Raw genomic sequence first — 13902 nt, forward strand, 5'->3', positions numbered from 1 at the left:
GCAACAATACAAAGTATATACAACAAGGATCTTAGAAACAGTACAATTAATAAAACAGAATGCTCTGGCAGTATTGGTCTATATACAAAGTAACACCAAAAGACACTCAAGATTCAACAGCCACCACACCTGTGTAAAAGGGAGATATTTATCTTAAAGGAATAAAATGTATTTTTAAATGATTACAGGACTATATTCTAACTCATAATGTCTGATAAGAGTGGGTGCTGGGAGTTCCTGTGGCGCACTGGAAATGAATCCGACTAGTATCCATGAGGACGCAGGTTCAACCCCTGACCTCGCTCAGTGGGTTAAGGATCCAGAATTGCCGTGAGCTGTGGTGTGGGTCACAGACGCGGCTCGGATCCAGCATTGCTGTGGCTGTGGTGTAGGCCAGCAGGGCAGCTGCAGCTCTGATTCGACCCCTAGCCTAGGAACTTCCACATACCTTGGGTACAGCCTTAAGAAAAAAGCAAAAAAAAATAAAAGAGTGGGTGCTAACATTATCTCTTTCTTAAATGAGGAAACAAAGAGGGAAATTAAGTGATTTGCTCACAATTTTAAAAATTCAGGGCAGAGTCAAAAACAGAAACAGCCACTCTTCTCAGTCCGCCTTCTGGATGCCTTCATTAGCTTTCACGCTAGCATCTCACAAATCTGAGCATAATGTATTTCTCCTTATTTTATAAAGAGAAACTGCTGCTATAACCAGGGCCACTTGGATAACCGAAAAACGAACAGCAAACCAAATTTCACGGTTCGTTTTCTCCAACAGATTTAACAGTATGAGAATGTATGAGAAGTAATATTTATTGCAATGGGTTATGAGGGAGTGGAAATAAGCCATCAGTCTCACAATGTGTTGGGAGCAAGACAGAGTTTACTGACGTTTTGAGGGGAAAAAAACAACAGAGAGGGAAGTAATTAAACAAGATGGTATCCAGACAAAAAAGGCACAGCGATCCACAACTGCTTCATACTCTGTGCACAGGAAATCCTCAGGGAGGAGACGGAGAGCAAAATAAGGTTTATATTAGAAGCTGCCTATCATACCATCGATATTCTGTCTTACAACAAAAGGCTCTAGAAAAACCCCTCTGTAGGAAAAAAGTGCGACACAAGACCTGTATAACAAAGGAAAGCAAAAGTAGAAATAAAGACCCACCTATCCCTTTGAAATCTCTCACAGGAATACATACGGTGCAAATACAGTATTGCAAACTCAGCAAAAGAAGTTTTTGAAGGGCGTACGAACTCCCGGGTGAAAGATACATTTTGCAGGAAGAGCTAGAGCAAAAAGAGACTCGCAGTCGGTAAACTGAGGGGCTGAAACGCCTTAGTCTTTCACTAGGTCATAATAATCCCCGTTGGGAAGAAGGGCTTTGTCTTGAAACTAATTGTTCCACTTGTTGTTACACGGCTCATGCTTTTAAACTGCGGTTGTCTCGGTTGTCTCGAACGAACGTGCTTGCTACTGAATTGCGTAAGGTCAGATGATGGGAGGCTGTCAACAGAGGACCCCACTAGATGGATCACTTCAGCTGCTTTTGGAGGATGCACGTGGCTGAGCTGCCTTACAGTCCTCTTACATCAGCCATATAAAACTGCACTTATCTGACCGTAGATTACCTCTCAAATTAAGTCCGATCAGAGGAATTGTTTTGTAAAAGAGGCTTTCAAACTGGACCTTCAGGCCTTTTAAAAAAAAATCTTCATATAAAAGTCCACTTCTTTTATACATAAGAACAAACATTTTTTTTCCTTTTAAAAAAAAACTCATGTTTAAACCAAAATAAATTACACCCTGCTGAAAACACCCTTTTCTAATGGCTCAGTGCTTATTTCAGACATACGGAGCTGTATTTTTTGGACATCTTTGAAAATCAGAGATACTGAGACAAAGTAGTTAACTCTAAAATGACATGATGATATAGTCCCAGCCCAGGGAACAGATTAAGCTTTAAGTCTTTAAGAATAAAAAACGACACTCATCATCCCATCTAGTCTTATACTATGTACATATTAACAATCTAGTCCATGAAAAAAGGCGACAGACAGTGCATGAAACGATTTCACAACTCAGCATAAAAGTGGTAAGAAACAAAACAATGTACAACCTATTCTATTTGGCAATGTGGAAATTATATTGAGAGATAAAAACTTATCTACAAAGAGAATGTAACAAAAGGAAACTGGGATTTGAGAAGTGATCTCAGGTCCATAGCTCTTCGGTTCTTCCGAATTTGTAGATCAGGGTGCTGGAAAGACAGTAAAATAAATCACGAGGACAAACGACAAAGCAAAGCAATAGAGAGTTAAATTTTCTAAATATGCTTTGATGGGTATCTCCCTGATCCCTGTGCATCAATTTCTAAAATTAAAGATTGGGGTGGTGTTGGTCTGAGTTTGTTTGCTTTGTAAGGTGGTATGTTGACTTTGATGGCTGACCTTAATGAAATATCTGTGCCTAAAGCCTGACATTATTAGGAGAGTTGTAAGGAAAAGCAGCATTTCTCATGGTGGCCAGCATTAGGGCCACTCACACCTCTAGGATCCTACAATATCTGAGCTACAAAACCTGAAGCAGCTAAAACAGATCATGCTGCAATTGTTCATTTATTTAACACATGATTATGGTGCACTGAGTACAGGCTGGGCACTAGGCACCTGGCGAAGCAAGAGGGATGTGGCTGTGAGTCCAAATAAGACTTGTACTCACCAACGGAGCTAAGAGTCCAATGAGGGAGACAATCAAATTCCAACTCATGGGACCAAGAGAGAGAAATCTAAGGATGTGACCTAGTTAGAGAGGTCAAGAAGGACTTCCCGAGGAGGTGGTAACTGAACTGAGATCTAAAAGAAGCCTGGGAGGCTTGTGGATTCTTGTGGATCGGGGAGTTAAGGAACCGACACAGTCTCCATGAGGATGGGGGTTTGATCCCTGGCCTCGCTCAGTGGGTTAAGGAGCCAGCGTTGGAGTTCCTGTTGTGGCTCAGCGGTTAATGAATCCGACTAGGAACCATGAGATTGCGGGTTCGATCCCTGGCCTTGCTCAGTGGGTTAAGGATCTGGCATTGCTGTGAGCTGTGGTGTAGGTCGCAGATGCGGCTCAGATCCTGCATTGCTGTGGCTCTCGCGTAGGCCAGCAGCTACAGCTCCAATTCGACCCCTAGCCTGGGAACCACCATATGCCGCAGGAGAAGCCCAAGAAATGGCAAAAAGACAAAATAAAAATTAAAAATTTAAAAAAAAAAAAAGAAAGGAGCTGGTGTTGCTGCAAGCTACAGTGGCTTGGTCACGGTTGTGGCTCAGATCTGGTGTTGCCGCAGCTGTGGTGTAGGCTGGCAGCTATAGCTCCTATCCTACTCTTAGACTGGGAACTTCCATATGTTGCAGGTGCAGTCGTAAAAAGAAAAAAAAAATTAAAAGAAGTGTGAGAATTATCTCAGCAAAGTACAGGGGAAGGAGGAGGGGGCAGAGAGATGGGGGACTCAGGAGCCATGAGCTGAGTTGTGGGTATGCTGGATGCATTCAATTTGAAATGTCAGCCACCCAAGAGGGATAAGTAAGAATACGGATGTGTGGTTTAAAGGCAGAGACAGACACCTATGACTCACTGCCATATAGACAATAAATGAAGTCCTGGAGTTCCCGTCATGGCGCAGTGGTTAACGAATCCGACTAGGAACCATGAGGTTGCGGGTTCGATCCCTGCCCTTGCTCAGTGGGTTAACGATCAGGCATTGCCATGAGCTGTGGTGTAGGTTGCAGATGCGGCTGGGATCCCGCATTGCTGTGGCTCTGGCGTAGGCTGGCGGCTACGGCTCCGATTGGACCCCTAGCCTGGGAACCTCCATATGCCGTGAGAGCGGCCCAAGAAAATGGCAAAAAGACAAAAAATAAATAAATGAAGTCCTAAGCGTCAAGGAGCCCACCTAGAGAGAAAAAGAATAAGTCGAGAAGAAGAGGCCTAGAATAGAACCTTTAGAAACCTCAGGAGTCCCCTGGTGGCCTAGTGGTTTAAAGGATCCAGTATTGTCGCTGCTGTGGCTTAGGTCACGGGGTTTGATCCCTGGGTTGGCAACTTGCTCATGCTGAGGGTGCAGCCGAAAAACAAAATAAAACAAAAAAAAGAGAGTGGCCAGAGGGTGCAGGATCAGCTTACAAAGGAAACAGGGGAAGAGTGGCCAGAGAAGGAGGAGCTGCACTCTGTGCACAGAACAGGCCCAGCACACCCAGGAAGCACACAGCTGACCAGTAACTCGCCAGCTCCTAGGGAGAGCGCTTAGCTGATGCAGTACAGTAGCCACGGCCCTCAGGAGCACAGGCCTTTACACGTACATGGATTCTGTGCATCCAGCTGTCATTTATATGGGCTCATCTACCCCTATAAAGGGCTGGATCTGAATTTAAATTCGATCTCTAAACAGTGCCTAAGACGTCTTCATGAAAACTCACTGTATTCCCCCAAGGCTGTCCATCACAGGCCAAGAAATACAATGCCAAGATACAGCAACTGTCAAACATCTTTTCAAAACCAAGCATCTCCAGGCCCCGGTGCTGTAAGACGGAACCCAGGCAGAGCGCAGGGGCTCCCTGAGTTGAGGAAACAAGAGTGGAGCGTTCAGAGAGGCCAAGGGGCTGGATGGAGTGTGCCAATCAGAGGGCCGGGAGCTAGAGGGCTCCCCTGAGTCTCCCGCCAGCACTGACAGCCGATGAGAGTGAGGAAACTACCCACACAAAGGGAAGGAGCCATCTGAAAGAACACTTCCCAGAGCTCCCACAGGGCTGGGAAGACCTCACGACCTCATAAGGCAGAGTGGGAAAGCTCAGAGTACACGGACCACCAGGAAGAAAACTCAGAGGTGTACTGCCTTATAGCAAGAGGGACATATTGATCCCAGACTCAAGCTGCTCTGGTCCTGCCTCACGAAGCTTAAAAGAAAGACTCCAAAGGCTCCAGCTGTTTCCCAGTGACTGTGCTGCATCCAGAACAAAGCTCAATGCTTAAGGGAATATGGAAAGTCCAGCCCTCAACCAGCTGCGTGCAAAGAAGCAAACGGGGCGATCCCACTGTGGTGCCACGGGATTGGCAGCATCTTGGGAGCGCTGGGCCGCAGGTTTGACCTCCACCCCAGCACAGTGGGGGTTAAGGATCCGGCATTGCCACAGCTGCAGCTTAGGGCATAACTACAGCTGGGATCTGATTCCTGGACCGGGAACTCCATACGCCACGGGGCGGCCAAAAAGGGAAAAAAAAAAAAAAAAAAGAAGTGAATAGGGGAAAAGAGACCCAAAAATGAAAGGAGAAATTATCAACAGGAACAGACTGAGAATGGACACCATTAGACAAAGACACCAAAATAATTATAAACCTATTTCATATCTTCAAGAAGGCAGAGGAAAGCATAAGCATGTTAGAGACATGCAAATTGGTCACATACACACAAAAAGACCCAAACCAAGCTAAGAGTGATGGGGAGTTCCCGTCGTGGCACAGCGGAAACGAAACCAACTAGGAACCATGAGGTTTCAGGTTCGATCCCTGGCCTCGCTCAGTGTGTTAAGGATCCGGCGTTGCCGTGAGCTGTGGTGTAGGTCGCAGACATGGCTCGGATCCTGCACTGCTTGTGGCTGTGGTGTAGGCCAGTGGCTACAGCTCTGATTAGACCCCTAGCCTGGGAACCTCCATATGCCTCAGGCACAGCCCTAAAAAGACAAAAAGACAAAAGAAAAAGAAAGATAACAGTGACAAAAAATGCAATGTCTGAGATGAAAAACATACTGGAGGTGGGTAAGAGTAGACTGGACACTACTAGAGATCGATGAACTTAAAGCTACAACAAAAACTATCCCAACTGAAACACAGAAAACAAGAAAAGAATGCTCGATGGGACAAGGGGGTAAGAGCAGGGGTGCAGGGGTAGGAAAGAAAAGCACTAAGCATCAGTGGGCTGTGAGGTGGCTTCAAGCTGCCAGTATACATGTAGTTGGAATCCAGGAAGGCAGGAGGACAGAAAGAATATTTGAAGGAATACGGCTGAAAAGATTCCCAATTTGATGAAAACTGTAAATCCACAGATCCAAGAAGCTAATGACCCCCAAACAGAAGAACTATGAAGAAAACTACACCACAGCACATTATAACCAAATTGCTTAAAACCAAAGACAAGAACAAAATTCTTCAGGACTTAGATCTTAATGCTTTTGTAGGTAGGGTCGGGGGGAAAGGATGTGATCTTATCAATAATGCCTAAAATTACCTATCTTCATACTAAAAAGATATTTCATTCTGAGACCACAGGATGTAGGCTTCATTTTGAAAGCTTTTTAGAAGACTGCCCCTAAAAAATACCTTTTTTTTATGGCCACACCCATGGCATACGGAAGTTCCTGGGTCAGGAACTGCATTCAAGCCACAGCTGTGACCTACTCCACAGCTGCAGCAACACCAGATCCTTCACCCACTGCACTGAGCCAGAGGTAGAGCCCTTGCTTCTACAGTGACCTGAGCTGCTGTGGTCAGATTCTTAATCCACTGTGCCACAGCAGGAACTCCAAAGATACTTTTTTTTTTTTTTTTTTTTTTTTTGTCTTTTGTCTTTTTGTTGTTGTTGTTGTTGTTATTGTTGCTATTTCTTGGGCCGCTCCTGCGGCATATGGAGGTTCCCAGGCTAGGGGATGAATCGGAGCTGTAGCCACCGGCCTACGCCAGAGCCACAGCAACGTGGGATCCGAGCCGCGTCTGCAACCTACACCACAGCTCACGGCAACGCCGGATCGTTAACCCACTGAGCAAGGGCAGGGACTGAACCCGCAACCTCATGGTTCCTAGTCGGATTCGTTAACCACTGCGCCACGACGGGAACTCCCAAAGATACTTTAATATTGTTTTATTTTTATTTTTAAATTATCTTAAAAACGTAATGAAAAAAACCTAATTACCCAATAAGGTTTTGTATATGACAAGCATACTATGTAATTAATTCTAATTTCCTTCCTTCTTTTCTATTAAAGGCACATGATATGGTTTCTTCACAAAACACAAGCTAAGGAAGCAGCAGTCTGGGTTCAAATCCCTGTTCTGCACGTGCTTCTAGGTGGCCTTAAATAAGCTTTGAGGCTTATTTCCTCATCTACGAAATGGGACCACCGCCTGGTTTATATACTTAAGATAATTAAATGGTGGAGTGCCCTTGTGGTGTAGCAGGTTAAGAACCTGGCATTGCCACTGCAGTGGCTTAGGTCACGGTGATGGTACAAATTTGATCCTTGGCCCAGGAACTTCCACATGCCAAAGGCATGGCTAAAAAATAAATATATAGGTATCAATAAAATGAAAAAAAGATAATTAAATGGGATTTTAAAAGGTAACATGCATAAAGCATTCAGCAGAAGTCTTGGCACAAAGCAAGCCCCTAATTAAATGACTTCTATGCAATAGTACAATTTTCACTTTTTAAAAGAAGTGCTATAAACTAACTAATCCAAGAGATTTATACACTTTCCATCACATACGCTGCTCTTATAATAAAGATGATGTTTCTGTAAATGTTATAGGTATATAGTTTAAAAATTAGGCAACTTACCTAAAAAATATAAGTGCATTTTGAAAAAACACAGCTAGTCCTGGATAAACATCAGTATCTGCATATACAAAGTAAAACAGATCAGAAGATTACAAAAGGCAAATGGCAGTAACAAAGTATTTTGCCATTCATAACGACAGGCTCTGTATATTACAAAATACTACCAGTATTCATCGACTCTAAGAAACCCACAATAAAATTGAAATAAGAAATTGCCAATCTAATCCCCTCAAAACAAAGGATTACTCTCACACTGGATAAAAGACAATGAATTTACTAAGTTTTCTTTTTGTTTAAAGCAGCTGCTGTGGTCCAAGCTGCAGCAGAACCACCAAGGAAGCAGCAGCTCATCCCTTCACTTCCCATGGCCAGTACAGACACACAATGTCAGAAAGACACAAGTTCAATTTTGATGACGTCACAGCCTGTTCATTTACTTTCTTTCATGAGTTCCGGAGTTTCATTGGACAAATCTGACATATATAAAAAGTATCATTACAGGAGGTCCCGTTGTGGCGCAGCGGAAACAAATCCGACTAGTAACTATGAGGTAGCGGGATCAATCCCCAGCCTCGTTCAGTGGGTTAAGGATCTGGCGTTGCTGTGAGTTGTGGTGTAGGTTGCAGGTTGCAGACACAGCTCGGATCTGGTGTTGCTATGGCTGTGGCTGTGGCATAGGCCAGCAGCTGTAGCTCTGATTAGACCTCTAGCCTGGGAACCTCCAGGTGCCACGGGTTCAGCCCTAAAAAGCAAAAAAAAAAAAAAAAAAAATCGCTATAATTCATCATCACATTCTCCTAGAAAAAATAGTTCCTATCTTCATAGGAAGAAAAAAGAAAAAAATTTGCTCAAATTTTTGTGGACATTTAACTCATAAAACTATAAATGTTGATTAAAAATACTAGATAGGATGAAGAAATAGTCAATTTGTAGCCTTTGATATCACAGCAAACAATATAGCTGCATGGTTAAAACTCCAAGTTAGGGAGTTCCCATTATGGTGCCATAGAAACAAATCTGACTAGCATCCATGAGGACAAAGGTTCGATCCTTGGCCTCCCTCAGTGGGTTGAGTACCTGGCATTGCCACGAGCTGTGTGGTGTAGGTCACAGATGCAGCTTGGATCTGGCACTGCTATGGCATACTCCAGAAGCTGCAGCTCTGATTCGACCCCTAGCCTGGAAACTTCCATAAGTAGTAGGTACGGCCCTAAAAAGACAACAAAAAAAGCTCCAAATTTGAACTATACCCCTGGATTTGGAATCCTAACACTACCACTGACTAAATGTATGACCATAAGCAAATAATTTAACCTCACTGTGCCTTACTTTCCTCATTTGTAAAATGGGCATTGTAACAGCACCTACCCCACAGAGTGTGAGAGATGTGAACTATGCATAGTGCTTAGAACCTGGCCCATAAAGTGCTATATAAATGTTAGCTTTGGGAGTTCCCGTCGTGGCGCAGTGGTTAACGAATCCGACTAGGAACCATGAGGTTGCGGGTTCAGTCCCTGCCCTTGCTCAGTGGGTTAACGATCCGGCGTTGCCGTGAGCTGTGGTGTAGGTTGCAGACGCGGCTCGGATCCCGCGTTGCTGTGGCTCTGGCGTAGGCCGGTGGCTACAGCTCCGATTGGACCCCTAGCCTGGGAACCTCCATATGCCGCGGGAGCGGCCCAAGAAATAACAACAACAACAACAACAAAAAGACAAAAGACAAAAATAAATAAATAAATGTTAGCTTTAACAACTGTGGACAATCTGTACGGTAAAAGATTTGATGATGTGTCAGGGAGTTCCCATCGTGGCACAGCCGAAACGAATCTGACTAGGAACCATGAGGTTGCAGGTTCGATCCCTGGCCTTACTCAGTGGGTTAAGGAGCCAGTGTTGCCATGAGCTATCATGTAGGTCCCAGATGCGGCTTGGATCCCGCATCCCAGCTGTAGCCTGGGAACTTCCATATGCAGACCTATGCCACAGCCACAGCTGTAGCCTGGGACCCCAGAGGCTGCAAACTTCCATATGCTGCAGGTACAGTCTTAAAAAAAAAAAAAAAGTATGGTTGATTTACAATGTTCCTTCAATTTCTGCTGAACAGCAAAGTGACCCAGTCATACATATATGTACATATATACATATATATTTTTCTTTTTTTCATACTATCTTATATCATGTTCTAACCCAAAAGAGGTACAGTAGATAGAATCTAGAATATGGCCCAAATGAGCCTATCTCCATAGTATTTTTGATTAATTAAAATAATACATTGTTAGATGTATTTGGTGAGTGGTATTATTTAAACATTAGTCAACCACTGTCCTCTTGCACTGACCTACTTTGTGCAAACAAAAAAAAAAATGACAAAGGTATTCTAAATTCTTATACCTCGAAAACTATGATACTTAGGGGATCCTGTCAAGACATCAAAAGGTCAGCTGTGGGTCAGGATAAGGATTCATGACAGTTGAGCAGAGTGACAGAGAGATTCCAGAGATGGAGGAGTCGGAAGATGAATGAAGTGTTTTCTGAAAGGGACTCCTGTCTCTGGAGTGAAGGAGAACCAGCGAAACAGGTTCTTCTGAAGCTTCCAGAACCTGAAGCGTCAGGTTCTGCTTCCAGGCTGGGTCCTGCTTTTCAACACCCCCTCACACACCCCTCCAATGAAAAGCCATGGTGATTGGAATAGTCACAAAACTCAGATCGTGCACCAAGAGCTCACGCCACTGCGTCAACAGTTTCTGCATGAAGGCTACACACAGCTTCAGTCTTGCCTTTAAAAAGTACCTGTGTACCTTGTACCTCTGAATGAAAAGTTACAGGCTGGGGTTGGAGAGAAGAGGTATCAGTGGACAGAAAGATACTGGGGTCCATGACACCTTACCCTGAAATCCTCGGGACAAGGTTTTTTTTTTTTTTGCTGTTTTGGGCGGTTTTTTGTTTTTTTGTTTGTTTGTTTTGTCTTTTTGTCTTTTCTAGGGCTGCTCCCGAGGCATATGGAGGTTCCCAGGCTAGGGGTTGAATCGGAGCTGTAGCCGCCAGCCTACACCAGAGCCACAGCAATGTGGGATCTGAGCCGCGTCTGTGACCTACACCACAGCTCACGGCAACACCAGATCCTTAACCACTGAGCAAGGCCAGGGATTGAACCCGCAACTTCATGGTTCCTAGTCAGATTTGTTAACCACTGCACCACAACAGGAACTCCTAGATATGTTTTGGAAATCAGAATTTTTCAGATTTAAGAATGGTAACACAGGGCGTAATATTACACAGCACCCCAAACTGGGTTTGAACCAGCTTTCCCAAATCAAACTCCATTCCTCTAAGAAAACATCTGAATACGAAATAGATGGAAAAAAGACTAACAACTTCCAGGTCAATGTAGGTCAGGTTTTGCTGCGAAACAGGTTGTGAAAAACTGGACCTTCAGCACTTTGTGGATTCTAGAACTGCGTATAAGGGGACGTACAGGTTTCTCGATTTTACCACAACGGCCCTCAGCAAACAGGCCTTGAGTAGAGTCTGGCTGTCTGGCGTGAGGAAGACCCTCTAGAGACAGCTGAGAGTCACCTGGTCTTGTCAGTGGCTTGGATTTCCTAACAGGGTACCCCACTGCACGCAACGACCCCGCTGAGAGGTTTTATTAAACAACTTACGTAGCTTCACACAGAGGCTTTTCTTCGAGCTAACTAATTAAACTAAATTTTACTCCTAAGGCAAATCTAAGACTAAGGCAAATCTAAAAGACATACCTGAATCTCTCCTAGGAAATGAAGGTGGAATAAATACTTACTTTGGGTAACATATGCACCAAAGAGAATCCACATAGAAGCAATAAGTGACCCAAACATCAACATGAAACCGATGAAGAGCCAAACTCGAGCGCCTGTGGGAAGAACAGGGGATTCTGCTCATTTCGGCAGCTCTACGTCTTAGGAACACATAACACTAGAACACTGTAAACCTCATATATGCTGTGCGTATCCAAGACAGGCACTTATTTACACACACCTGCTATGACAACTAGCTGAACCAAGACTTAAAAAAAAGAAAGAAACTAAAAGAGGTTAAGCGATAGCTGGACAGGGGAAAAAGGGCAAATTACCACTCATTCCACTGGCTAGAGAAACCAACAGCTGAGTAAACTAACCAGGAAGGTTTCGTAAGTAATTATTTGACTAAACTGATGAATTAAACTCTAAGTTCCCGTCGTGGCTCAGCAGTTAACCACCCGACTGGTATCCAAGAAGATGCGGGTTCGATCCCTGGCCTCACTCAGTGGGTTAAAAGATCCGGCGTTGCCATGAGCTGTGGTGTAGGTTGCAGACTCAGCTCGGATCCCACATGGTTGTGTTTGTGGCGTTGGCCAGCATCTGTAGCTCTGATTCAACCCTTTGCCTGGGAACCTCCATATGCCTCAGGTGCGGTGCTAAAAAGACAAAAGACCAAAAAAAAAAATTTAACTGAAAAATCACCCTGTTGCATGTGTTATAAAAGTAACTGCTCTATTGGAAGTGGCAAAAACGGGTTCTCTAGTGGCCTAGTGATTAAGGATCCAGTGTTGTCACTGCTGCGGCTTGGGCTTGATCCCCAGCCTGGGAATTTCCATATGCTGTGGGCCCTGCCAAAAAAAAGAATAAAAATAAAGACAGGAATTTTAAAAAAGGAGAACTAGCAAATGTATTTCAGATGGCCTTTACTACACAGGAATGAGAGACGGCGAATGTACAAGGACCATGTACCCCGTTTTCATCAATGTAAGTATCAGTGTGGTGCTAACGGCAGCCAGAGAGCCCATCTCTGTTACGGCTGAGGCAGCCAACCTGTACCAAAGACCTTGAAGAGTTCAAGGTCAGGGCTTGGGATGGGACTGCTATAAAATGTGGTTGTGATGATCGTGGTACAACTATAAATGTAATACAATTCATTGAGTAATTAAAAAACAAAAAACAAAAAACAGACGACATGAGGTACTGATACATGCTACAACACGGGGGACCCCGAAAATACCTAACTGAAAGAAGCTAGACACAGAAGGTCACATATTGTACAGTTTTGTTTATATAAAATTGTTCAGAGTGGGCAAATCCATGGAGACAGACAATAGATAGGGATGGCCTAGACTGGAGGTAGCGGGCAGTGACTGCTAGTGAGTAAAGGGTTTTTTGGTTTTTTTTTTTTTTTTTTTTTTTTTTGATGATTATTATGAAAAGTTTCTAAAATAGAAAAAAAAGTTCAAGGACAAAAGCACCTCTTTCAACCTTCTGCTGCACAAAATTTTAGAATTTGTACAACAGAAGCTCAATAAAGTCATCATCTGGACACCTGAATAGATGTTTAGGGACACTTTTTTAGGAAAGCAGGTTAGCATTTGTGCCAGGCCTTGATCACAAGTACACTGACAGCCTGTCACCCTGTTGAAAGGGAATATGGCTCCACTGAAGTGAAAATAAAATCCAAACCAGTTTCCACAGCAGAAAGCTAAAATTGCCTCCGTTGTAGATATTCTGTTACTAAGTGAACAGAAGTTCATATATTTTTAGACATCACACAGGCAGGAAGCTCAAAGCTCAGCATGGTTAGAACATCTGATATCTCAGAGAAATGGGTCTCTAAGATGATTTGAACTTTATTATAATACTAAGCAGATTCCCAGAAATATACAGTAATGTTTAGTTCCTTGGAGAAAGACATCCTCCAAATTTAATCACAGCTTTTACCTAAAGTGAATGAAAGCTACTGACAAAAAGTCTTGTAATTATTTCCCTTCATGTCCTTCATAGATAACCACACAAAAATTTTTCTAACAGAATTAAACAAGAAAAAGAAAAAACTTGCCTTGAAAAATGAGTATGCTTTTGTTTAGCAAAAAATAAAAACTATAACATTTTCCTTTTTTTCTTTGACTACAAAGGAAGCTCAGAGTCAAGGTTAATGAACAATGAAGAGTATCCATCATGTCCTGGATTCCAGGTACATGATCTTCTTTCTACCCAGTTCCTGTTCCTTTTTGTGGCTTTCTTATCTAACAGCTTCATTTGTAGTATATTTTTTTTTAATTTTTATTTATTTATTTATTTATTTTTTGTCTTTTTTGCTATTTCTTTGGGCCGCTCCCGCGGCATATGGAGGTTCTCAGGCTAGGGGTCCAATCGGAGCTGTAGCCATCAGCCTACTCCAGAGCCACAGCAACTTGGGATCCGAGCCGCGTCTGCAACCTACACCACAGCTCACGGCAACGCCAGATCATTAACCCACTGAGCAAGGGCAGGGACCGAACCCGAAACCTCACGGTTCCTAGTCAGATTCA

At 43.5% G+C, this 13902-nt stretch overlaps 1 protein-coding gene across 28 annotated transcripts in view; it reads right to left on the bottom strand.

Moving 5' to 3' along the window:
• Positions 1-794: 794 nt before the first annotated feature.
• TMEM50B (transmembrane protein 50B) overlaps positions 795-13902 on the bottom strand; it is a 47698-nt gene continuing 34590 nt past the window's right edge. For 14 of the 28 annotated variants that reach the window (XM_021070935.2, XM_084991994.1, XM_021070940.2 and 11 more), the window contains 3 exons: positions 11386-11478; positions 7590-7647; positions 863-2258 (listed from right to left, as the gene is read on the bottom strand). In XM_021070935.2, coding sequence (XP_020926594.1) covers positions 2213-2258; positions 7590-7647; positions 11386-11478 — 197 coding nt within the window. In that variant the 3' untranslated portion in view covers positions 863-2212. Of the gene's footprint in view, positions 3013-7277; positions 7648-11385; positions 11479-13902 lie in introns of all 28 variants that reach the window. The other 14 variants (XM_084992001.1, XM_084992007.1, XM_084992002.1 and 11 more) reach the window with 5 other exon arrangements.

Source organism: Sus scrofa, chromosome 13 (assembly GCF_054392235.1).
Source record: "Sus scrofa isolate SSC_HxYL_T2T_F1_AM1 chromosome 13, Sscrofa_HxYL_maternal_Yorkshire_Landrace_v2.0, whole genome shotgun sequence".
In the NCBI taxonomy this organism is placed as follows: Eukaryota; Metazoa; Chordata; class Mammalia; order Artiodactyla; family Suidae; genus Sus; species Sus scrofa.